Source organism: Ostrea edulis, chromosome 3, assembly GCF_947568905.1.
Source record: "Ostrea edulis chromosome 3, xbOstEdul1.1, whole genome shotgun sequence".
Taxonomy (NCBI): Eukaryota; Metazoa; Mollusca; class Bivalvia; order Ostreida; family Ostreidae; genus Ostrea; species Ostrea edulis.
The window spans coordinates 9,680,922-9,704,846 of record NC_079166.1 but is presented as its reverse complement, the minus strand read 5'-3'; the positions used below and the strand labels follow the sequence as shown (position 1 = coordinate 9,704,846).

The following is a 23,925-nucleotide window of genomic DNA, read 5'->3' as shown; positions in this document are numbered from 1 at the left end:
ACCTCGTAAACAATAACACACCTCAATCTTTGTTATAAAAACAAATATAAATAAACTTTCTATGATGAGCTTCTGTCATGATGAACAAAATCTGGGTACGAATTCTCCCGGAGAAATTTTTTTATTAAATGGATTCTCCTGGTAAAAAACTGTCTTTTTGTCATATAAATTCTGGTAAAGAGTTCTCCTGGAGAAAAAGCCATTATATAGTAATTAAAATTTTGATACAAGTTTTTCTCACATTATTACCAGTGTGAGATCGACTTTACCCATGTGAGATTTTTCTGTCTCACACTGCAGTGATGTCATTTGATTGTGACGTCTGACATATATTTTCTATGATAATTACGTTACACAGTGAAAATTTACGTTACATGGTGAAGTAAAAATATTTTGCATTATAATCTTTAAATTTTAATGTAGTATAGCTTTCTGGTGGACAACCTTGGGTTTTTTAGTTTACACTTACAGTGTAAACCATTTTTGGGTATGTTCTTTCTGCCAATCTAATTCGTTTTTACCAGTGCTCGAGCTGGGCTTCGCCATTTTCGCCAATGACGAATTTTTTTCAAAAATGGCGAAAAAAATCCCTTTTTGCAATAAATTGTATTTTAAATCCTTTGTCAGTGACACATTATCGCCTGTTTGTTTATGCAGTCAAAATCTGTTTATTCAGTCAACGCATGCGACCGGAAATCTCGCGTCGCTCCAGTGCACACAGAGCTGGTCACAGCCTCAGGTAATTTATGGCTGCAAAGAAGTAGGTGATTATGTAATAAAGTACATCGGACAGCTGTTTACCCTGCTGTGGTCAATTGTTTAACATTTAAAGTCTTATTCATTATCGTGTTATCATTTCCACATTAATGTCAATTCTTAATCACAGAATTGACCGGTAATTAAATTGGCCGTATTATTGTGTATATAATGTATATATGATAATGAATACATCAATTGTTTGTTTTTGCGGCCAAGCTCGTTGATTACAAGATTTTGATTTTGATGTGTTTGATTTTAGTTCGAATATTTCATACACAATGCGGTCGGTCACCATTGATATGGACATAGCAATTTTAATAAATAATTTTCTTTGAAGTTCGGTGCGCAACAATATAAAAATGCTAATCTCATAAGACTATGCACCCCATTCTATTTTGACACTAAACTTGTAGCTTCTGACCCTAGTCAGTCTAAAATTAAAAAAATAACTATGTTTGGCTTTACAGTCAATCCCACCTGCTCAAACATCTGATTCTGTCCAAATTGCAAAATCTTCCATACTAAAACGGAATAGGGAATGGTTGAGATACGACTCTAAATTGGGCTTGATGTTTTGTGACATCTGTATTTCGGGCAATGTAGACAATGTTTTCACTGAGGGGTGTAGCATCATGAAGTTTATATTTATATGATTTATTATCTGAATTTTGATTTCCATAATAGCTAGAATTTATCCAACAAATCAACTTATTATTTCAGAAAGAAGTGTTACGGTATGGTAGCTGGATATGATTAAGTAATGTAACTGATTCAAAATGCTAAAATAAGTGTAATGAATAAAATAATATATAATATGATGGAAATAATTGTAAAGCATGTGATTATTTGTGCCGCGCCGCTCCCCGAAAAAGTGGCGAAAGGGAATTCTGGTCCAGTGGGAGCACTGGTTTTTACATCGAAGTTCAAATGAGGATTTTGATAATTCAGAATTTTCTCAAAGCTCCTAAATTTATGCACTAAACTGAAGGTAAAATGTGAGAAAAATAATCCTTCATTATTTACTCATGTGAGATAGGGAAATTCCACCTCTGGAACAAGATAAATCATTGTCTAGGACTCGGCAAAGCCTCGTCCTAGACTGCGAATATTGTCACCTCGGTGGAATTTCCCTATCCCACACTCGTACTAATGAAGGATTCTATTAATCTAATTAAGAATTGTACCATTTTAGTTATTAGAATCTGCATGGGTACAATTTCTACTTCAAAAAATTGATGATTTCATACAATATACATAATTTACTATGAACTGAATAAAAAAAAGTAAATACAATGATCAACTTGTTTGTTGTTTTGTTTTTTCATTTGAATTGCTGTTTCGCTTGAGATGATAATTAGCATAATTATTCAGTGCTCCAAGTCACATCTGCTATCAGGTCACAAAATGGCGACCTAAAAATATTTCTGGTCGCCATTTTCAAATTTCTAGTCGCGATGTTCAAAATTTCTACTCGCCATTGTAAAAGATTTTGTAAATAAGACCTACAAGTTTTTTTTTTAATTTGAATATCTTTCAAGAAAAAAATCTACACCCATGTATGCGTTTTGTTTGTTTTATTTTTAAACTGAATAGAAATGTACTGTGAAACATGCTGGATGCTAACAAGTCAAGTATTTACTCTGGCAAAAGTTGTAATGCATTTAATTGGGCCATCCTGTATGTTTTACAGTACGCTTCTTGCATGGGAAGAAAACCCAGCGTTCCACACAAGAATTTGCTTTAAAGTCCTCAATAAGTGGGCCTTCACTGCTTATGCGAATAAGAGCTTCTACTTTTGCTGAACAATCAGTACCAGCATCAATAAGAGCACTACATCCTGAGTTTGTAATTGTCTTTGAAAAATAGCAGCAAGAGTTGCCCCTCTTGACTTACTCAGTACTGCTAATAATGCAGTCACAGACAAAGACGTGTCTCTTACTGTTACTGTGAATATAGTCACACTTCCACATTTGAAAGATGTACACCAGGTCGTGGTGAAATCCAGTGATTTTTCTACATTATTTACAAAGGTCCTGTGGCTTTCGAATTGGGAAAAATTGTCGACATTTCAGTCAAATTGGGAAAAATCAATTTTATCGTAAATAAGGTTTAAAATCATATTTAACATTACATTATCTTTATTTTACACATCTAATTTTCTTTAACCTTCTAAAATTTTAAACTATTCTATATCCAAATGATCATTCCCATAACTCTTAGTTTTATGTATATAATTCACATCGAATGTTTATTTTTTTCAAATATGTTTTCCTTTCATAATTGTATTGGGAAAAATGCAAGCTAAATTGGGAAACAAATTGGCAATTTTTAGGAGGGGAAAGGGCCGAAATCTGGACCCAAAATTGGCCTTCAAAAATCACTGAAATCTGACAATGAGTGTCCAGAAGTGGTGGAAGTTGTTGGCTGATTGGCCTCGCATGCACAAATTCTGCAAAACATTTTGCAATCTCTGTATATCAACCACAAAAATTCCTTTAGCCATTAGGATTGGGGTTCTTCCTTTACTTTTGCATTTTTCTTTAGACACAGCTACGTCATCTTTAAATGCAGAACTTTCTCCGTGTGATTCTTGAATTTTTTCGTTACATGTACTAGGCTGAGGCTTCTACTTTTTACTACTGATAAATTCAAAGTGCTTTAATTAACCCTCGTTTTCCCGCCAACCTGATTGCTTTCAAACGCTGTTTTAACCGAGATTGAAATATATTTATTCAGACTTCCGATCCGATTATAAAATTTTACTGGAGGCCCAATTTTTCTCCACTCGCAAAAATGCGACTTACATATAATCTCTAGTCGCAAAATCAATTTTCTGGTCGCAAATGCGACCGTTTTACTCACAACTTGGAGCACTGTTATTGCAATTAAACACCAATTTTAAACCTGCGACATTGTATTTTTATAGGGTACCTCTATCCTCTGGCACATGGAGGAGAACTCGTACCCAGATTTATATGACAGAAATGACAAAGTTTTTCTCCAGGAGGACTCGTACCCAGATTTTTATGACAAAAATGACAAAGCTTTTTCTGCAGGAGAACTAATTGTACCCAGATTTATCCGATAAAATGACAAAGGTTTTTCTCCGCGAGAACTCATACCCAGATTATTATAATACAATTGACAAGTTTTTCTTCAGGAGAACTCGTATCCACATTTCTATTTGATTAAAAGACAGTTTTTCTCCAGGAGAACTCGTATCCAGATATTGATGGGTACGAGTTCTCTTGGAGAACTCATACCTGGGTGTGAGTTCTCCTGGAGAATCGGGGTGGAACCACTCGACTATAACCCAATCTTCTACCTTGTGTTACCTGCATTGAAATTGGGATGAAACCACTGAGGGCGAATCCACTCAGTGCGAATAGGTAATCGGGACAAAACCACCCGTTACCTGAGGGATGAGTTAATGACATTCATAATAGAGAGCGAAGCAAGCCAGCGCTGGCTCGTACTGCGAGCTCTAATGACTATAGCGTGGGAAGTAATCCGAGCTAAACCTAAACCTTTAACAAGAAAACATTTTTGACGCCAAACCCAGAAAATGGCCGAGATCTCGCCAAGTCACGTCTTGGACTATGATTGTGAACTTACGTGGATTATCATCCTACTCTTGTGGTCTCCTAGCTTGAAAATTCAGTGCACCATTAAGCGTAATGTTCAACAAAATGCAATATTTATGAAAGGCAGGGTAAGATGATGTGTGACGTCATGTTTATGATTTGGCGTACATCATAATAAGACTGACAGTGGCGGATCTAAATACTTGTTATTTCCATTTGTAAAAGTCATGCTACCGGGATAAAACATGTATACATAAACAATAGGCATACGTAATATGGCATCGAATACAAATTGTGTTTAATCTACTGCAAACTACTAATCTGATTAAAATACCATAGTCTCAAAAGGAATCAATTATTCTAACAAGAAAAAAAAAAGACTAACTAATTCACTTGTTGAATTATGTGAATTTAAGCTATTTGAAAAATTACAACAACAAAAATCAATAAATAAACGGAATTCGGCCGGATCGAAAACATTTCTATTAAAATCTTTGTTTTTTCAGCGTCTAAATATTAATGCAAACCCTGATTACCCCCACCCCTCCACCCGATGACCAACCAATATTGCCACTTGCTATTAACGACTGAAAATCATTAGTTAATTCTAGTTTTGTGAATAAATCTTCAAGTACTACCCTTACTGCAACAGTGGAGAGGGACTCAAATGTGTGGTAATTTATTCAAAAATATGCGAATATTGAAACATTTCATCATGGTGTTACAACTAGGATTATGTACAATATCATAAATATATTGTTCTAATTTTCTCTTCTGAAACATACCATTGCTACAATTTCATTTTTTTTAAAAATTAGGTACGCATAAGGTGGGGCGGGATTTGTGCAATTTTTTTTTTGTATGTGCAATAGTGTTGAATTTATCGATTTATTAATTTAATCATCATTATAAAATGCATTTCATTATAATGATGATTAAATTAATAAATCGATAAATTCAACACTATTGCACATACAAAAAAAAAAATTGCACAAATCCCGCCCCACCTTATGCATACCTAATTTAAAAAAAACATTTAATATAATGCTTACTTTTTTTTTTTTAATTATCACCAGTCATGCCTATTCTTAACTACCAGTATTTCAAAATGTGAAAACTCTTTCATTAATACAGGAGGAGCTGAAATCATCCTTAAAATTGAAAAAGAACTGCAGTGAGGGGATTAACTTTTTACTCTTGAAGTTGTTCTCTATTGAGGAGTTGACAACTTCCAATGTCATGGGGGTCGGTACCAAAAAGGGCCAAAAAAAAGGACTCAAAGAAGAAAAGAGGACAATAATTGAAGGTAATTTTTTTTCCCGAAAGAAAATCATATGAAAAATCTTAGTAACATGTTGATTTTTTACTTGGGGACCTACGTAAACATTCAAATGACTGTATTAGAATAGTTATCTCTTTCTACTTTAACAGGACTAATAGCAGAAACTTTTGAGGGTGTCACCATCACGGCCATCCATAATATTATGAGAGATAGATTGAAACTCCTCAGAAATAGACATTTGATACAAGAAGAAAAAGAATAAATTGATTGATAATTCCTTTTTTTTCATTGTCATTTTTTTTTAGTGTAAAAGAACGGGACAGTTTCAACCCTGAAATGCACTGAGAGTTTCAAAAAAGTCACAGAATTCCAGACGTCAGGAGAGTGTGGTGAATTCTTGATCTCAGGAATATTTCAAGATTTATACTTCCATGAAATATTCCCGAGGTCAGGATAATGCTTGGAATCGTGGTCTCAGGAATATCTCAAGATATCTCAGGATTTTTACACCTCTAAGTCAAATTCCTGAGGCTAGGATTGTGATCCCAGGAAATCTCAAGATATTTCAGGATTCTTATGCCACTATAATATATTCCTGATGCCAGGATAGTTACAGGAATTCTGTGGTCTCAGGAATTCTCAAGATATCCCAGGATATTTCTGCCTGACACCAGGATGTCCTGAGAAATCCTGGGAAATCCTTGTTCCAATGCCATCCTGACAATTCCTGAGGTCAGGGACCAGGATTATCCTGAGATTTCCTGGGATTTTTAACCAGGAAATCTTGAGAAAATCTCAGGAAATCCTGTGATATCCTGGTCAATTTTCGCAAGGGCAGTGCTGTTCATACAGTTTTACAAACTTGAAAGGTTTGCTACAAGACTAACCTGGCCATTAATTTCTATCACACAATTAGTGACTTGGAGAGATTGAGGGTAGAAATAAGTAAAATAGAGGCATGCAGTCGAGAGCATACACAGTTCTAAACAAGTCGCGTCAAAGGTTAAGCAAGTCACAGTGAAGGCAGCAGGGGGGTATAAAAATATTTCAATCACATTCAAATTTATGTTTTAATATTTAAAGGTCATATGAAACGATTTCTAACAGTGGCATTTTACTTTAAAAACATAAAGATGGGTATGAATGAAGGTTAAATAGTGTTTAATAAAAAATTATTGTCTTTGGATTGATAAGAAATAAAGCTGTAAACTTGTACATAGAATGAATTTGTTACCCGCTTATCGTTCTTGATTCTGTGTGTTCGTGACGTCACAACGACCCAACGAGGTAAACAACGCAATGAAAATAGTGCAGGCCAACCGTTTTGTTCAACGAAATATCTCACTGCATTTAATGGACTAATATCTGTTTTCTGACGAACTGCCCGATTTTGTGGTTCAACCATATCAGTTTAAACCAGTCAGGAATGATGCACGGCAAGCGAATAACGTTCTTCAACAGAGGATGATACTTGAACAATGCACAGGTACCTGAAGTATGGCCACAACTACCCCTCCTTTCAGTGTTTTCCATTCATTTCATTTGAACAGGCCCATTTAGAATTGTAACAGGCCGGGGGGGGGGGGGGTATGGAAATTTTGGAAAATTAGATGCAAAATCCTGCATTCTGAGGTATTTCAGGGGGCAAAATGACCCTTGTTCATATGCCACTTTTTAACCTACATTTTTAAATATATACCAAAGGGTTGAACATTTTTACCTCAGACAAGTTAGTCACAGTGGTGTTAAATACACACCTTTGCGATGTTTTGACTGGAAGAAATCATGTAATGTATTCGTTCGACGCTTCATTATTTTTCACTGCCATGTGCTTCTCACGCGCAAGGTGAGAGTTTAAAATATCGTCCAATCAAAATCGCCGTTTCAAAAAGCTCTCGATAAAAACATAAACAAGGAAGAAATATGAAATATATTTATAGCCAACCAATTGCTACCGCATACATTCTTTGCAAAGATCGATCGTGTAAATCAACATCACTGAAATTGACAACATATTATTTTTTGATTTTTTATATTTGAACCGGCCAGAAAATCGTTTGAAACGGTCAATTTGGCCGGCGGCCGGTTCTTAGGGAAAACACTGCCTTTTCTGACTTTTTTTTCGGGGATAATTTCTTCTCCAAAATGTATGGATTCCTCATCTATCCCATGCAAATTTCAAATTATGTAATCCTTTCCCACAATTTGTAAGCTTTAGAGATTGGCCTTCTACCGGTAATAATAAAGCCGATAGAAGACCAATCTCTAAATAATACAAAAAGTGGAAAAGTAAAACGATTACATAAATCGAAATTGGGATGGGTTTAGACAGGGAATCCACATATTTTGGAGGAATTATGGCTGCAAAAAAAATCAGACGGGGGGGGGGGGGGGGGGTGTAGTACTGTCCATACATCAGATGCCTGTGGATTTCAAGACCCCATGACATTAGATACTGATGTCTAACTATAATTTTAAAAAGATTAGAAGTCGTATGAACTTGTGTACATTTCATTTATGAATTATCGTAATAAAAATAGTATAAAATCTGTAATGGTAATCCCATTTTCCTTTTTATACGATTGATTGAATATTGTTTTACGCCCCTCTCGAGAATATTTCACTCATATGGAGATGTTACCACTGCCGGTCAAGGGCTGCAAAAGGCCTATGCTCGGCACGTATGGCCATTGAGCAGGGAGGGATCTTTATCGTGCCACACCTGCTGTGACACGGGACCTCAGTTTTTGCGGTCTTATCTGAAGGACCGCCTCTTTCAACAAACAAAGGGGTACTGAGGACCTATTCTAACCTGGATCCCCACGGGATACAAATAACCACAATATTGAAATAGCGCTATTTAAAATGTCCTTGTATGAGTAGAGTACCCTAAAAGTGGCCAATGTATCATGAATGTCATCTGTTGTACTGGCACACGGTTCTTCATAACCATCTAGTGTTTCCTCATGTACATGTGTCCTAATGCAAGTATAAAATTCACAAATTGTTGTTTTTAATTGGAGGGGGGGGGGACTTCTATATTTTACAATCGTAAGTTATATATAGAAACAATCTAATTAAAATTAGATGCTAGATCCACTCACTTACTCGCTACACAAACGAGTATGTGAGCAGATCTAACATCTAATTTTAATTAGATTGATATAGAAATGGCTTGCATTTAATTCTATAATAGCAGGTATTTACTTTCTCACTTTACATCCCCGCTGTTCAAATATTATTTTAATGGAAGAAAAAAATTATCAATTTGTTAATAAGCATGTACTGATATAAGTTATAATTTCTGAACGATACTTCATGATTTTCTTTTTGAATTTCAGAATGAAAGGTTTATTTACAATTTTAACTCAACTGAATTTTACAATTAATAAGAAAATAAAAATTACACACTTTTGGGATACTAGTGTAGGTATATTACAGGTATTTAAGCCTAGGCCTAATAAACATGAAATTATACGAATATAGTTGACTGATCGAGTTTGTAATGTAGATAAAATATGAAAATAGAATATAATTTTGAGTAAATTTATTCAAAGTTTATGCTCACTGATGGAATGTGTTTTTGTGGTTACAATGATAATCAACCATTATGTAATTTAGTAACAGGGCCTACATACTTCCAGTTTTTTTTTAACTAAGCCAGCTAGGGCTCAACATTAACTTTTTTTCCTACTTGTCCATTCGGACAAGGGACAAAGATATTTACTTGTCCGAACTTCAACTTCACTTGTCCGAAAAAATTTCAAAAATGATCTAATACTGTCAACTTGAAAACTGTATTTAATTTACTTAGATATAGTCCATTGTTATACCTGCTTGATTGATTTTTGATCTTATTCTCTTGATAAAAACAACAAACACTTAAACAAAATTTTATCTAGACTTCCTATCTTGAATCAATGACTTTGTAAGATCCATGGATGATTGAAAGTAGTACGCAATAAGTGAACTCCGATCCCGATCGAGTGTGACTCAGCTAGTTTACATAGCAATTGATATCGGGATCGAAGTTCATTTTTCATGCATTACTTCCAATTGTTTGGATACTTCTTTACATAAAAAAGCATTTGTCCAATCGGACAAGTGCCCATCAATACTCATTTGTCCGAAATATTTTTCCACTGGTACCGAACAAGTGGACAAACGTTAATGTTGACCCCTGTAAGCGGTTGACTTTAATTCATATTTTGATTTGTCTCAGTCTTTGGAAAATAAGAAATGACTGACACAGCGTCTGATTTTAAATTGATCTATTTGTGTCCACATTGTTTGGCTACCGACGGATGTACTGAAGTGCAGTGTTCATGACAACAAATCCATCACGTCGGAGATTTTGTATACCCATATATTTTTTTCTTCTAAATCTAGTATCCCTTGGGTAGAGGTACATATGCACCTCTTCTACGACCTAACACATTTACTACAATTAAATGCAGCACACTGTGGCATTTTTCAAAGCTATGCGGTTAATACTTACATGTAGTTATACCATGTTATAAGTCTATAGGCCTAGTTGTTTACATCACAGTGGGTCTTTTTGACGTCATCAGCAAGGGAAATAGCTGCGATCATCAAAAATCATTTTCGTGATCGAGTACATTTGATCAGCTGTTATGACGTTACAATGCATTGAATAAAAAAATTAAATATGAATTATTGTTTAATAAACCTTAATGAATTTCCAAACTTAACTCAATTTCTTTAGGATATCGTTTCAAATGACCTTTAAAACCCTGTGAGAAAACTAAAATGGGCTGTTTCTGCTGCCTAATTTTATTCATGTACTGAGTATTTGGCTAATAGATACTGTTTAAATTGAACCCGATCAAAACATGAACATTACAAAATTTACATATAAATTGAGAACAAAATGGATAAGAAGCCCGGCCTCAACATATCATTTTAGCTTCTCCAAAGGTTCACGTGTCAGCTCAGTGGTTTCATGACCTGGGTAAGGTCTATCGAATACTTGAAGAAAAATAACGAATCATTACCTTTAGATCTAGGTTCCTGAATAGCTGTGCTGAAAACACGCAAGTTTTCATCTTTTTTCACCATGGCCGCTGATTGTATCAGTTCACGGGCTTATAGACCCTGCCGTGTAACTTCTTTGGTGTCTTGATAACAACTGAAAGAAACTGTCAGATTTTGCGTCTTTTATACCTTTCCTTAATCGTAAAGTTTACGTATGTACTCGTAAAGTAATCGTGTCTATACGTATAAAGTGATCGTAATGACTCTGAACAATCCACAAAGCGATGGTTATGACTAGAAAACTAGTGGGTCACCTGCTTTTGAGGGATATATACCATCTAGTCATAACCCAAAGCGATTGTAACCGGAAAGGCTATAGCGTAGATCGTACGCTACGTCATAAATCGTGTGGTGTGTAATCACATTTCCGGTTTTTGTTTTTGCCTTGTTAATAATTGAAGTAAAACCTTTTCTGTGTTTTATGTTGCTTTTGCTCTTGTTTAGATATTGTTTGATATCATGATAAAAAGATTTACGAAATATTCAGCATGTTATATGAATGCTCGTCCTTCTTTTTATGGGACATCGCTTCGGTGGTTGACTCGACACGAAGAGTGTAAAATTAAAACCGGAATAAGGTGACAGTTTCAACCCGTATTATGAATAGCTATACCAGTGATTTTAAGTGTAATATATTTAGTAAGGAAAATTAATTACAACTGATATAAAGTACCATAAATAATAAGATTTGGTATCAATATATTTTGTTATGTTATTCATACAGTCACTTATTTTTTAACTGTTAAATTATAACTGAATAGTGCTATAGATTATGCCGGGTTTAAATTTGTTATTTTAAATTTACAATCATATGACATTCTGTGATATTTTATACCTGAATAGAAATACATGTAAATATATAAAAACTGCCCTCTCTATGGAATATCTACAGTTAATGTAGATGTTGCAGTTTGTAATGAACAGGGACGGATCCAGGAATTGTGGCTACGGGGGGGGGGGGGGGGGGGGGGGGGGGGGGCACTTTATGAGGCAGGGGATCTGGATTTTATAGGACTTGATTGCAATCTACCTGACATCTTTGACAATATGACATCATGCGACATCTGTGAAAGGTTGTACCACAATCGTTGCGTGAATTTTCAAGGCGATTATTCACAAAGCTTCTCATGGTGTTGCGGATGTTGTTCGTAGTGCTTATACATGTAGCATTAGCAGTAGACCTACTGTAGTATTTATTTTTAGTGTGTATGATAGTGCTAAAGAAATTTTAAATTAAAACAGGCAGAACATAAATAATTTCATTCTAAAATACAAATTTTTTTCCACCTTTAATGATCAAAATTTTCTTGCTTTTTCAAATTTTAAGATGCTTTAAATTACAAAATTAACATCTCACTGGTTTGTTTATAAACATAAGAACACTCTTTAATTACATTGCCGAAATTAAAAATCTAGATATTTCATTTTGAAAATAAAATACAAGAAAAAAGTAAATATATGATTCGGTGCAGATTTAGCAAACTATCAAATAAATAATATATATATTTCATTTTTAAAATAAAGTATGAGAAAAAAGTAAATATATGATTCCGTGCAGATTTAGCAAAATATCAAATTAATAAAACTATGACTCTTTAGAGGGGTGGCCTCCACGTGGCAAGAGCTGGTCATACTTTACATGTTTAATTAACTTACGGCTGACAACCCCAATATCAATTTTATTGATCTTTCCACGATATTGTATATGAATTACAATTACATTGAATTTAATCGTCTAACATTGCTTTTGGATAGTAATAATAATAATAATAATAAATTAGTCTTTAGATGAACTCGGATTTAATGTTTTCATATCAGTCCGATTCTCTCATTAGTATCTCATTTAACTGCGATGTCCCGAGAAAAAAAGGATATAAAAACCCGTTAAATGTATTGATTAGTGAGATTATTTCAAATAACCAGATAAAATAGCCTATTATGATTATCAATTGGACACAATATTTAAAGATTATAAGTGCTTTGTACCAATCTGACTAAAGTTCAGACCTATATTATTATATATATAATAATATAGGTCTGTACTTTAGTCAGATTGTGCTTTGTACTTAAACAAGGCAAAAACCAAAACCGGAAATGCATTTTCTTCGTAAAATCTTCGGGACTACCTTTACACCCTGAAGAAAAAATAAAAGCCATTTATTAAATAATTAGGCAATTTCCACACACCAAATTCACAATGAAGACTCTTGGTGATCGTCTTAAAGTACATTCAGTAAGATAATTGAAGAAAAACTAATGTATAACGATAAATCGGCAAACATCAATATCGGACATCGCGGGACATATGTCCCGGGACATATGTCCCAGACTACATTTACACCCACCCGTAATCACGTGATACGCGAAAGTGAAAGTGTAGTACAAACAATGGCAGTGTCCGACAAAATCTATTCTATAAAGTTAGAGGAAACTGATGTTCCTGGAGCGAAGTTTCGTTGTTCTGATGTGTCAGAACATTCAGTCGTTGAACTGAAGCGATGGTTAGAATGCAGGGGAATGTTACAAGCGGGTACAAAACCCGAATTAGTCAAAAGGTAAGAAACACTTAAACACATGCGTACATTTTCATCCCATGTATATACACGCTGTACACCACGAGTTATTGTTCATCATCCGTATATATTATAATTATGATTGGTAAAAATACGTCTTAAAACTATATCTTAATTCATTTACCACGGGAGTATCGTTCTGTCAGCGATTCATTGCATACATTTTCATGTGTAGCGAATAAAAAAGGGGGGGTGTGGGAGGGTCAAGACGATTTTGCTAGAGGCTTAATTGTCTTAGGTTGTAAATGAATATATTCAATTCTTGTTATTTGAAATTATTGACATATAGTGGTCGATTACAAATGTGTATGTAAATGGTAATCTCCTTTGTCAATTAAATTACAGCAGATCTACTGCAAATAAAAAATACTTTATATGAAATAAAACATTCAAACAGTGGCCTTCTTAAAAGTTCTTGAAACACCTAATATATAAGCATACATATCAGCACGCCATTCATGCATATGCTTAGAAATTACATTTGTCATTTTTTTAGGTGCCTAGAATGCATAGAGTCCAAGAACACAGACATCATAATTTCTGTGGATGGGGGAATCTGGTACGAGGAGAAAGTACGAGAGGTGTTATCCACTGCCCGCAGTAAATCATCAGCTGATATGATACCTCTTTTACCTACAAGTGGTTGGCAAAAATTTCCTTCAGGGAGTATTCCTAAAGGATTCTGTTATGGAAGAATATATGAACATATAATACTAACTGCCAAAGTATATGAGAAAAAAAGTAAAACGTCGACGTCTGATAGTGAAAGTGAAGACAATTTGACAGACTTCAATACTTCAAAACCGATGGTGAAAGGACGTCAATATTTTGCCAGCGGCCATGTAAAAGATATTAAGAGCATTGCAAAAGGTGAATACTTTTTTGTCAAATCAACTGTGATGGCATCATACACTCAACAAAAGCTATATCATGTGACTTTAACTTTGGGATCTCCATCTGGGAAAATATTGGATGCCTCGTGTGATTGTAAAGCTTCAGCAATGGGACGATGTAACCATATAGCTTCGTTATTATTTGCTTTGGAGGATTACACATTACAGTTTGGATACGATCCAGATGCTTGCACTAGCAAGCTATGTACATGGAATGTAGGACGGAAGGCTAAAAGGCAACCTCAGCCATGTTTTTCCACATCATACAACAAAAAGTTAAAAGCGGATAGGTACAGAAATTATAATCCTATGACTACTAAATTGGATGAAACTAAATTTGCAAATGAATTTATTGCTACATTGCCAAATTCTGGATCATATTGTATGTTTGACCAAATATTAGAAATTGAATATAGTGATTATGTGGTTGACATTAAAAATTTAAATGAAAGAACCAATTATTCTTTGAATTTGATCAAACAAGATGCATCTGAACCTTATGAAGTCCCAAACACTGATAGACAGGCTGAATCTATTATGTGGCACAGCAGTCGCAATTGTAGAATAACTGCATCTGTAGCAAAGGAAGTCAGTAGTGTTAAAAGCCCAAGGGCTAAATATAACCTTTTGGAGCGGATTCTATGGGGCAAAAAGCTTCCCCAATTGAAAAGTTTAAAGTATGGACAAGAAAATGAAGATAATGCATTTACGCAATATGTTAATCTGAGTAAGGGAAACAATGAAACAACAAGAAAAAGTGGTTTCTGGATAAATCCCGAGTACCCTGAATTAGGATGTAGCCCAGATGGACTAATCTATGATGCTAACAATAATCTTATTGGTGTTTTGGAAATAAAATGTCCATTAGTATTGAAAGACAAAGACCCATTATGTATAGAGAGTCTAAAGCCGTGTCAACGATTTAACTTGTGTTATACAATAGAAAATGGTATCCTGTCTTTGAAAAAAAACCATAAGTACTATGCTCAGGTTCAAATGCAAATGGGACTTTGTAATGTGAAATTTTGTGATTTTGTAATTTGGTCTAGTGCAAAAACTTTGATTCAGAGAATCCATTTTGATGGAGAATATTGGCATGATCTCCGAGATAAATTAATTTTATTTCATCATAAATGTATGATGCCGGAATACCTAGAAATGAGGATTCCAAGAAAACTCTTGCCAGTAGAACTTTAAATACATGTATATATTGCAAGTGTTCATCAGTGCAAATATTCATACATGCACCTGCAATTTATAATGATAAAGAGTAAAATAAATAATGTTATTATTTTCTATGAGATACACATATGATATATCAAATGTCTTGACTTCTTCATTTACATGTATTTTTGTACATAAAAAAGCAAAAAAAAATAATTATAGATTCAGATTTTTATTGGTTTTGAACAGTGTCACACTTTCACAATGTGTGAAAAGATATAGACTACATTTGTAAGTTTCAGAGACCACACTCAATCCACAAATCTAGAGGTCTCCAAAAGGCCTTCCATAAGGGTGGAACTCCACTCCTTGTGAAAATTGCCTCAAATAAATAAAACGTGTATATGTAAAATTTTAGTCGCTCTTGCATGAATATTACCAAAATGTACATGTACATTACGTAACATTTAACACAAAAATACAGACAAACTTGTGACCACAATACCCGACTTGGGCCAGGCACATGAAATGTGGTGGGGTTAAACTAGTGAGATCTCAACCCCCCCCCCCCCCCCCCCCCAAACAAGTGGTCAAAAGAAAACAAAGGCAGTAAAAGACGAACTATAATAATCAAGCAGATATTAGCCCAATCATCTGAACCACAATAAATGTACTGAAGAAAAAAATCATGCAACAAAAAGATACTTCTCTAATGAATGCAAGGTCAGGCTGGAATTCATTTATAAATTTAGAATTATTTTATCAAGTTTAATGTTCAATGCTCATTTTACAAGTGGACTTTGGTAATTGACTAGAAATCCAATTATATGCACTATTTCTGTGGCTACTGGTTCGAGACTAAGAGGTATTGTTGTTCCTATTATTTTAAATTTTTTCATGCGCTCAATTGCTCGTTCCACATGAATGCGTACTCGTGCAATGCGTTTTGTCAATATTTCTTCTTGAGGGGTTAGTCGATCTCTTCCTGAAAGAAATGGTGGAATGTTAAGGTCTACTTTTCTTGGGTTCAGTATATCCCGAATCAAAAACCCTCGATCCGCTATCACCAAGTCTCCAGGATTAAGCAAGTCAGCCAAACCAGACTTTACAGTTATCTCCTTGTCTGATATACTTCCCTCATATACATCTGATAAAAATGTAACTGCTCCTGTAGGTGCAACACCAACCAAACATTTCAATGTTGGATTATTTTTATACGAGGAATACATATTACCTTGCTCAGCAAAATCCCGTGATGACTGAGTAAATATCTCAAAGCAATCAATTATCACACGGACATTTTTGAAGGACCTAAAGCAAGCAGGCAAATGTTTTTGAATTAAAGCCCTAGATGGAAACATTTTTTTACGAATACCACCAGTAACTTTATATAAATATTGAATCCAAGTGTTAATTGTTGAAGAGACAGTACTGATGCTTACTCCATATCTGTATGCAAGATCTTTATTTGGAAACCTATGCCTTAACTTCATAAGAACCAATAATAACTGATTTCTTGTCGATAGTTTGGTTTGTCGTTGTTTTGAGTCGTTTCGCCTTTTCTTTGGTGATTTTGTTTTATTTCCTTTCCAATATTTCAGTTCATATACACCTCCGGCATTTTCCAAGACCTTAAAAAAGTGGTTAAATTGTTCAACATTTAAACCTGTGTAAAATTTAAAAAGTTTTCCTTTTGTTGTCAATTGCTCGTAATCAAACTTGTTTTTGGTGTTCTGTTTTTGCGGACTCTTTTGCTTTGAATGCCCTTCATTTTTCCTCAGCCTTCTCTCAATTTTATTGGCAAGAGTATCACTGCAATGAAAAGTAGTTTGTGTCCCACAATCTTGTATTTGTGTTGCACAATGAATTGCGTTCTTTTGGGTCTGCTCCTGTTTGACATGTTCCTGAGAAATTCAAATGTACATGTGTCATTCAAAAGTTATGAGACATATTTAATGAAAATTTTAGTCTTTACAAATCCTTAAGTTTCAGACAAAATATACAAAAATAAGACATAAAATGAGTGTCAAGAATATTATATTCGAGATATTTGTTTAAACTGAAGAAAGTTTATAAATGTGAATATCTACGAATGTCATTCAAAAATGGTACAATTAACATGTAACTCCTTTTGATGTTATGAATGCAGGTATGCTTTACTTAAAATGGACAAAATTTTGCAGGTTTCAGGAAACTGAAAAAAGAACTTACATTCTGATTCATATCAGACCCGGTCCCAGTACATATAGTGTCAGACTGATCATGGTTGACTATATTTGTTCTGTTCTCCTTAATATGGCCACGATGCATATCACAAGTGCTAGTAGAAGTTGAAGGTATTGCCTCATCTTGTAAGGATAGTAATGCTTCTGACACGTCCTTTAACATTCTTTTAGAAACAGGATTGCTCCGTGGAGTGGGTGGTTTCCTTTTCCTAGAGAATTTTTCCGCCTAAAAATAATATTGTAAATTGAAAAAATACTCGTTTGTTTTGTTCACAAAAACATATTTTGGCTTGAAATTATGGCTCTTGTTGAGACTTCTTAAGAACATTTGTTTCCTGGTACATGTAGATACAAACCATTAAATTTTCATTATTTTTTTTAAAAATTTTTTTTTATACATATTTAGGGGTGTTTATATGCCACCGTAAATTTGTTTTAATAACCCATCGTTTTTGGACATAATAAACAAAAAGGCAAAAAATAAAACTTGAAAACTATAAAAGACATGAATACTATTCAACGTGCAGTCTGATTGATTGCACTGGCCTCTAATTAGGATGTGATTGAGTTCATGGGCCTGACTCTAACACTAATTAGGATGTGATTGAGTTCACGGGCCTCATTCTAACACTAATTAGAATATGATCCAGTTCACGGACCTGATTCTAACACTAATTAAGATGTGATTCAGTTCACGGGCCTCTAATTAGGATATGACCCAGTTCACAGGCCTGATTCTAACACTAATTAGGATGTGATTGAGTTCACGGGCCTCATTCTAACACTAATTAGAATATGATCCAGTTCACGGACCTGATTTTAACACTAATTAAGATGTGATTCAGTTCACGGGCCTCTAATTAGGATATGATCCAGTTCACGGGCCTAATTTTAACACTGATTAAGATGTGATTCAGTTCATGGATCTCTAAATAGGATATGATCCATTTCACGGGCCTAATTCTAACACTAATTAAGATGTGATTCAGTTCACGGGCCTCTAATTAGGATATGATTCAGTTCACGGGCCTGATTCTAACACTAATTAGGATGTGATTGAGTTCACGGACCTCATTCTACCACTAATTAAGATGTGATTCAGTTAACAGGTCTCTAATTAGGATATGATTCAGTTCACGGGCCCGACTCTAACACTAATTAGGATGTGATTGAGTTCACGGGCCTTATTCTAACACTAATTAGGATATGATCATGTTCATGGACCTCATTCTACCACTAATTAAGATGTGATTCAGTTAACAGGTCTCTAATTAGGATATGATCCAGTTCACGGGCCTGACTCTAACACTAATTAAGATGTGATTGAGTTCACGGGCCTGATTCTAACACTAATTAGGATATGATCCAGTTCACGGGCCTAATTTTAACACTGATTAAGATGTGATTCAGTTCATGGACCTCTAAATAGGATATGATCCATTTCACGGGCCTGACTCTAACACTAATTAGGATGTGATTGAGTTCACGGGCCTGATTCTAACACTAATTAGGATGTGATCCAGTTCACGGGCCCGACTCTAACACTAATTAGGATGTGATTGAGTTCACGGGCCTTATTCTAACACTAATTAGGATATGATCATGTTCACAGACCTCATTCTACCACTAATTAAGATGTGATTCAGTTAACAGGTCTCTAATTAGGATATGATCCAGTTCACGGGCCTGACTCTAACACTAATTAGGATGTGATTGAGTTCACGGGCCTGATTCTAACACTAATTAGGATATGATCCAGTTCACGGGCCTGATTCTAACACTAATTAGGATGTGATTGAGTTCACGGGCCTGATTTTAACACTAATTAGGATGTGATCCAGTTCACGGGCCCGACTCTAACACTAATTAGGATGTGATTGAGTTCACGGGCCTGATTCTAACACTAATTAGGATATGATCCAGTTCACGGACCTCATTCTAACACTAATCAAGATGTGATTCAGTTCACTGGCCTCTAATTAGGATGTGATCCAGTTCACGGGCCTAATTCTAACACTAATTAGGATGTGATTGCGTTCATGGGTCTGATTCTAACACTAATTAGGATGTGATTGAGTACACAGGCCTGATTCTAACACTAATTAGGATATGATCCAGTTCACGGGCCTAATTCTAACACTAATTAAGATGTGATTCAGTGCACTGGCCTCTAATTAGGATATGACCCAGTTCACGGGCCTGACTCTAACACTAATTAGGATGTGATTGAGTTCACGGGCCTCATTCTAACACTAATTAGAATATGATCCAGTTCACGGACCTGATTCTAACACTAATTAAGATGTGATTCAGTTCACGGGCCTCTAATTAGGATATGATCCAGTTCACAGGCCTAATTTTAACACTGATTAAGATGTGATTCAGTTCATGGACCTCTAAATAGGATATGATCCATTTCACGGGCCTAATTCTAACACTAATTAAGATGTGATTCAGTTCACGGGCCTCTAATTAGGATATGATTCAGTTCACGGGCCTGATTCTAACACTGATTAAGATGTGATTCAGTTCACGGGCCTCTAATTAGGATATGATCCAGTTCACGGGCCTGACTCTAACACTAATTAGGATGTGATTGAGTTCACGGGCCTGATTCTAACACTAATTAGGATGTGATCCAGTTCACGGGCCCGACTCTAACACTAATTAGGATGTGATTGAGTTCACGGGCCTCATTCTAACACTAATTAGAATATGATCCAGTTCACAGACCTCATTCTACCACTAATTAAGATGTGATTCAGTTCACGGGCCTCTAATTAGGATATGATCCAGTTCACGGGCTAATTCTAACACTGATTAAGATGTGATTCAGTTCACGGGCCTCTAATTAGGATATGATCCAGTTCACGGGCCTGACTCTAACACTAATTAGGATGTGATTGAGTTCACGGGCCTGATTCTAACACTAATTAGGATGTGATCCAGTTCACGGGCCCGACTCTAACACTAATTAGGATGTGATTGAGTTCACAGGCCTTATTCTAACACTAATTAGGATATGATCATGTTCACAGACCTCATTCTACCACTAATTAAGATGTGATTCAGTTCACGGGCCTCTAATTAGGATATGATTCAGTTCACGGGCCTGACTCTAACACTAATTAGGATGTGATTGAGTTCACGGCCCTGATTCTAACACTAATTAGGATATGATCCAGTTCACGGGCCTAATTCTAACACTGATTAAGATGTGATTCAGTTCACGGGCCTCTAATTAGGATATGATCCAGTTCACGGGCCTGACTTTAACACTAATTAGGATGTGATTGAGTTCACGGGCCTGATTCTAACACTAATTTGGATGTGATCCAGTTCACCGGCCTGATTCTAACACTAAATAAAATGTGATTGAGTTCACGGGCCTAACTCTAACGCTAATTAGGATGTGATCCAGTTCACGGGCCTGATTCTAACACTAATTAGGATATGATCCAGTTCACGGGCCTGATTCTAACACTAATTAGGATATGATCCAGTTCACGGGCCTAATTCTAACACTAATTAAGATGTGATTCAGTTCACGGGCCTTTAATTAGGATATGATTCAGTTCACGGGCTAATTCTAACACTGATTAAGATGTGATTCAGTTCACGGGCCTCTAATTAGGATATGATCCAGTTCACGGGCCTGACTCTAACACTAATTAGGATGTGATTGAGTTCACGGGCCTGATTCTAACACTAATTAGGATGTGATCCAGTTCACGGGCCCGACTCTAACACTAATTAGGATGTGATTGAGTTCACAGGCCTTATTCTAACACTAATTAGGATATGATCATGTTCACAGACCTCATTCTACCACTAATTAAGATGTGATTCAGTTCACGGGCCTCTAATTAGGATATGATTCAGTTCACGGGCCTGACTCTAACACTAATTAGGATGTGATTGAGTTCACGGCCCTGATTCTAACACTAATTAGGATATGATCCAGTTCACGGGCCTAATTCTAACACTGATTAAGATGTGATTCAGTTCACGGGCCTCTAATTAGGATATGATCCAGTTCACGGGCCTGACTTTAACACTAATTAGGATGTGATTGAGTTCACGGGCCTGATTCTAACACTAATTTGGATGTGATCCAGTTCACCGGCCTGATTCTAACACTAAATAAAATGTGATTGAGTTCACGGGCCTAACTCTAACGCTAATTAGGATGTGATCCAGTTCACGGGCCTGATTCTAACACTAATTAGGATATGATCCAGTTCACGGGCCTGATTCTAACACTAATTAGGATATGATCCAGTTCACGGGCCTAATTCTAACACTAATTAAGATGTGATTCAGTTCACGGGCCTTTAATTAGGATATGATTCAGTTCACGGGCCTGACTCTAACACTAATTAGGATGTGATTGAGTTCACGGGCCTGATTCTAACACTAATTAGGATATGATCCAGTTCACGGGCCTAATTCTAACACTGATTAAGATGTGATTCAGTTCACTGGCCTCTAATTAGGATATGATCCAGTTCACGGGCCTGACTCTAACACTAATTAGGATGTGATTGAGTTCACGGGCCTGATTCTAACACTAAATAAAATGTGATTGAGTTCACGGGCCTAACTCTAACGCTAATTAGGATATGATTCAGTTCATGGGCCTGATTCTAACACTGTAGAGTATAACCTAGTCCCTGTAGAGTATAACCTAGTCCCTGTAGAGTATAACCCAGTCCCTGTAGAGTATAACCCAGTCCCTGTAGAGTATAACCCAGTCCCTGTAGAGTATAACCTAGTCCCTGTAGAGCATAACCTAGTACCTTTAGAGTATAACCTAGTCCCTGTAAAGTATAATCTAGTCCCTGTAGAGTATAACCTAGTCCCTGTAAAGTATAATCTAGTCCCTGTAGAGTATAACTTAGTCCCTGTAGAGCATAACCTATTTCCTGTAGAGCATAACCTAGTCCCTGTAGAGCATAACATAGTCCCTGTAGAGTATAACCTAGTCCCTGTATAGTATAACCCAGTCCCTGTAGAGCATAACCTAGTCCCTGTAGAGTATAACCTAGTCCCTGTAGAGCATAACCCAGTCCCTGTAGAGTATAACCCAGTCCCTGTAGAGCATAACCTAGTCCCTGTAGAATATAACCTAGTCCCTGTAGAGCATAACCTAGTCCCTGTAGAGTATAACCTAGTCCCTGTAGAGCATAACCCAGTCCCTGTAGAGTATAACCCAGTCCCTGTAGAGCATAACCTAGTCCCTGTAGAATATAACCTAGTCCCTGTAGGGCATAACCTAGTCCCTGTAGAGTATAACCTAGTCCCTGTAGAGCATAACCTAGTCCCTGTAGAGCATAACCTAGTCCCTGTAGAATATAACCTAGTCCCTGTAGAGTATAACCTAGTCCCTGTAGAGCATAACCTAGTCCCTGTAGAGGATAACCTAGTCCCTGTAGAGTATAACCCAGTCCCTGTAGAGTATAACCTAGTCCCTGTAGAGCATAACCTAGTCCCTGTAGAGTATAACCCAGTCCCTGTAGAGCATAACCTAGTCCCTGTAGAGTATAACCCAGTCCCTGTAGAGCATAACCTAGTCCCTGTAGAGTATAACCTAGTCCCTGTAGAGCATAACCCAGTCCCTGTAGAGTATAACCCAGTCCCTGTAGAGCATAACCTAGTCCCTGTAGAATATAACCTAGTCCCTGTAGAGTATAACCTAGTCCCTGTAGAGCATAACCTATTCCCTGTAGAGTATAACCTAGTCCCTGTAGAGGATAACCTAGTCCCTGTAGAGTATAACCCAGTCCCTGTAGAGTATAACCTAGTCCCTGTAGAGCATAACCTAGTCCCTGTAGAGTATAACCTAGTCCCTGTAGAGTATAACCTAGTCCCTGTAGAGCATAACCTATTCCCTGTAGAGTATAACCTAGTCCCTGTAGAGTATAACCCAGTCCCTGTAGAGCATAACCTAGTCCCTGTAGAGTATAACCTAGTCCCTGTAGAGCATAACCTAGTCCCTGTAGAGTATAACCCAGTCCCTGTAGAGCATAACCTAGTCCCTGTAGAATATAACCTAGTCCCTGTAGAGTATAACCTAGTCCCTGTAGAGTATAACCTAGTCCCTGTAGAGCATAACCTATTCCCTGTAGAGTATAACCTAGTCCCTGTAGAGGATAACCTAGTCCCTGTAGAGTATAACCCAGTCCCTGTAGAGCATAACCTAGTCCCTGTAGAGCATAACCTAGTCCCTGTAGAGTATAACCCAGTCCCTGTAGAGTATAACCTAGTCCCTGTAGAGGATAACCTAGTCCCTGTAGAGTATAACCTAGTCCCTGTAGAGCATAACCTAGTCCCTATAGAGTATAACCCAGTCCCTGTAGAGTATAACCTAGTCCCTGTAGAGCCTAACCT

At 36.2% G+C, this 23,925-nt stretch overlaps 3 protein-coding genes across 15 annotated transcripts in view; 1 reads left to right on the top strand and 2 right to left on the bottom strand.

Moving 5' to 3' along the window:
- LOC125675068 (uncharacterized) overlaps positions 1-10,986 on the bottom strand; it is a 39,258-nt gene extending 28,272 nt beyond the window's left edge. For 5 of the 13 annotated variants that reach the window (XM_056159938.1, XM_056159932.1, XM_056159933.1 and 2 more), the window contains exon 1: positions 10,641-10,980. In XM_056159938.1, coding sequence (XP_056015913.1) covers positions 10,641-10,704 — 64 coding nt within the window. In that variant the 5' untranslated portion in view covers positions 10,705-10,980. Of the gene's footprint in view, positions 1-10,640 lie in introns of all 13 variants that reach the window. The other 8 variants (XM_056159940.1, XM_056159942.1, XM_056159939.1 and 5 more) reach the window with 4 other exon arrangements.
- A 2,047-nt stretch (positions 10,987-13,033) lies between these two features.
- LOC125681635 (uncharacterized) lies at positions 13,034-15,518 on the top strand. Its single transcript, XM_048921796.2, has 2 exons — positions 13,034-13,235; positions 13,750-15,518. Exons 1-2 carry the CDS (start codon positions 13,069-13,071, stop codon positions 15,341-15,343), a joined length of 1,761 nt encoding a protein of 586 aa, XP_048777753.2. The 5' UTR covers positions 13,034-13,068; the 3' UTR covers positions 15,344-15,518.
- A 357-nt stretch (positions 15,519-15,875) lies between these two features.
- LOC130053201 (uncharacterized) lies at positions 15,876-17,885 on the bottom strand. Its single transcript, XM_056159943.1, has 2 exons — positions 17,522-17,885; positions 15,876-17,214 (listed from the first exon to the last, which is right to left on the bottom strand). The coding sequence occupies exons 1-2, from the start codon at positions 17,696-17,698 to the stop codon at positions 16,093-16,095; spliced, it is 1,299 nt and encodes a 432-aa protein (XP_056015918.1). The 5' UTR covers positions 17,699-17,885; the 3' UTR covers positions 15,876-16,092.
- Positions 17,886-23,925: the final 6,040 nt, after the last annotated feature.

Bases quoted from the DNA above. Each gene is read 5' to 3' on its own strand.
- LOC125681635 (XM_048921796.2), top strand. From the start codon at position 13,069: ATGGCAGTGTCCGACAAAATCTATTCTATAAAGTTAGAGGAAACTGAT. The intron at 13,236-13,749 runs GTAAGAAACACT...TCATTTTTTTAG, and splicing joins AAACCCGAATTAGTCAAAAG to GTGCCTAGAATGCATAGAGT.
- LOC130053201 (XM_056159943.1), bottom strand. From the start codon at position 17,698: ATGTTAAAGGACGTGTCAGAAGCATTACTATCCTTACAAGATGAGGCA. The intron at 17,215-17,521 runs GTAAGTTCTTTT...TGAATTTCTCAG, and splicing joins GGTCTGATATGAATCAGAAT to GAACATGTCAAACAGGAGCA.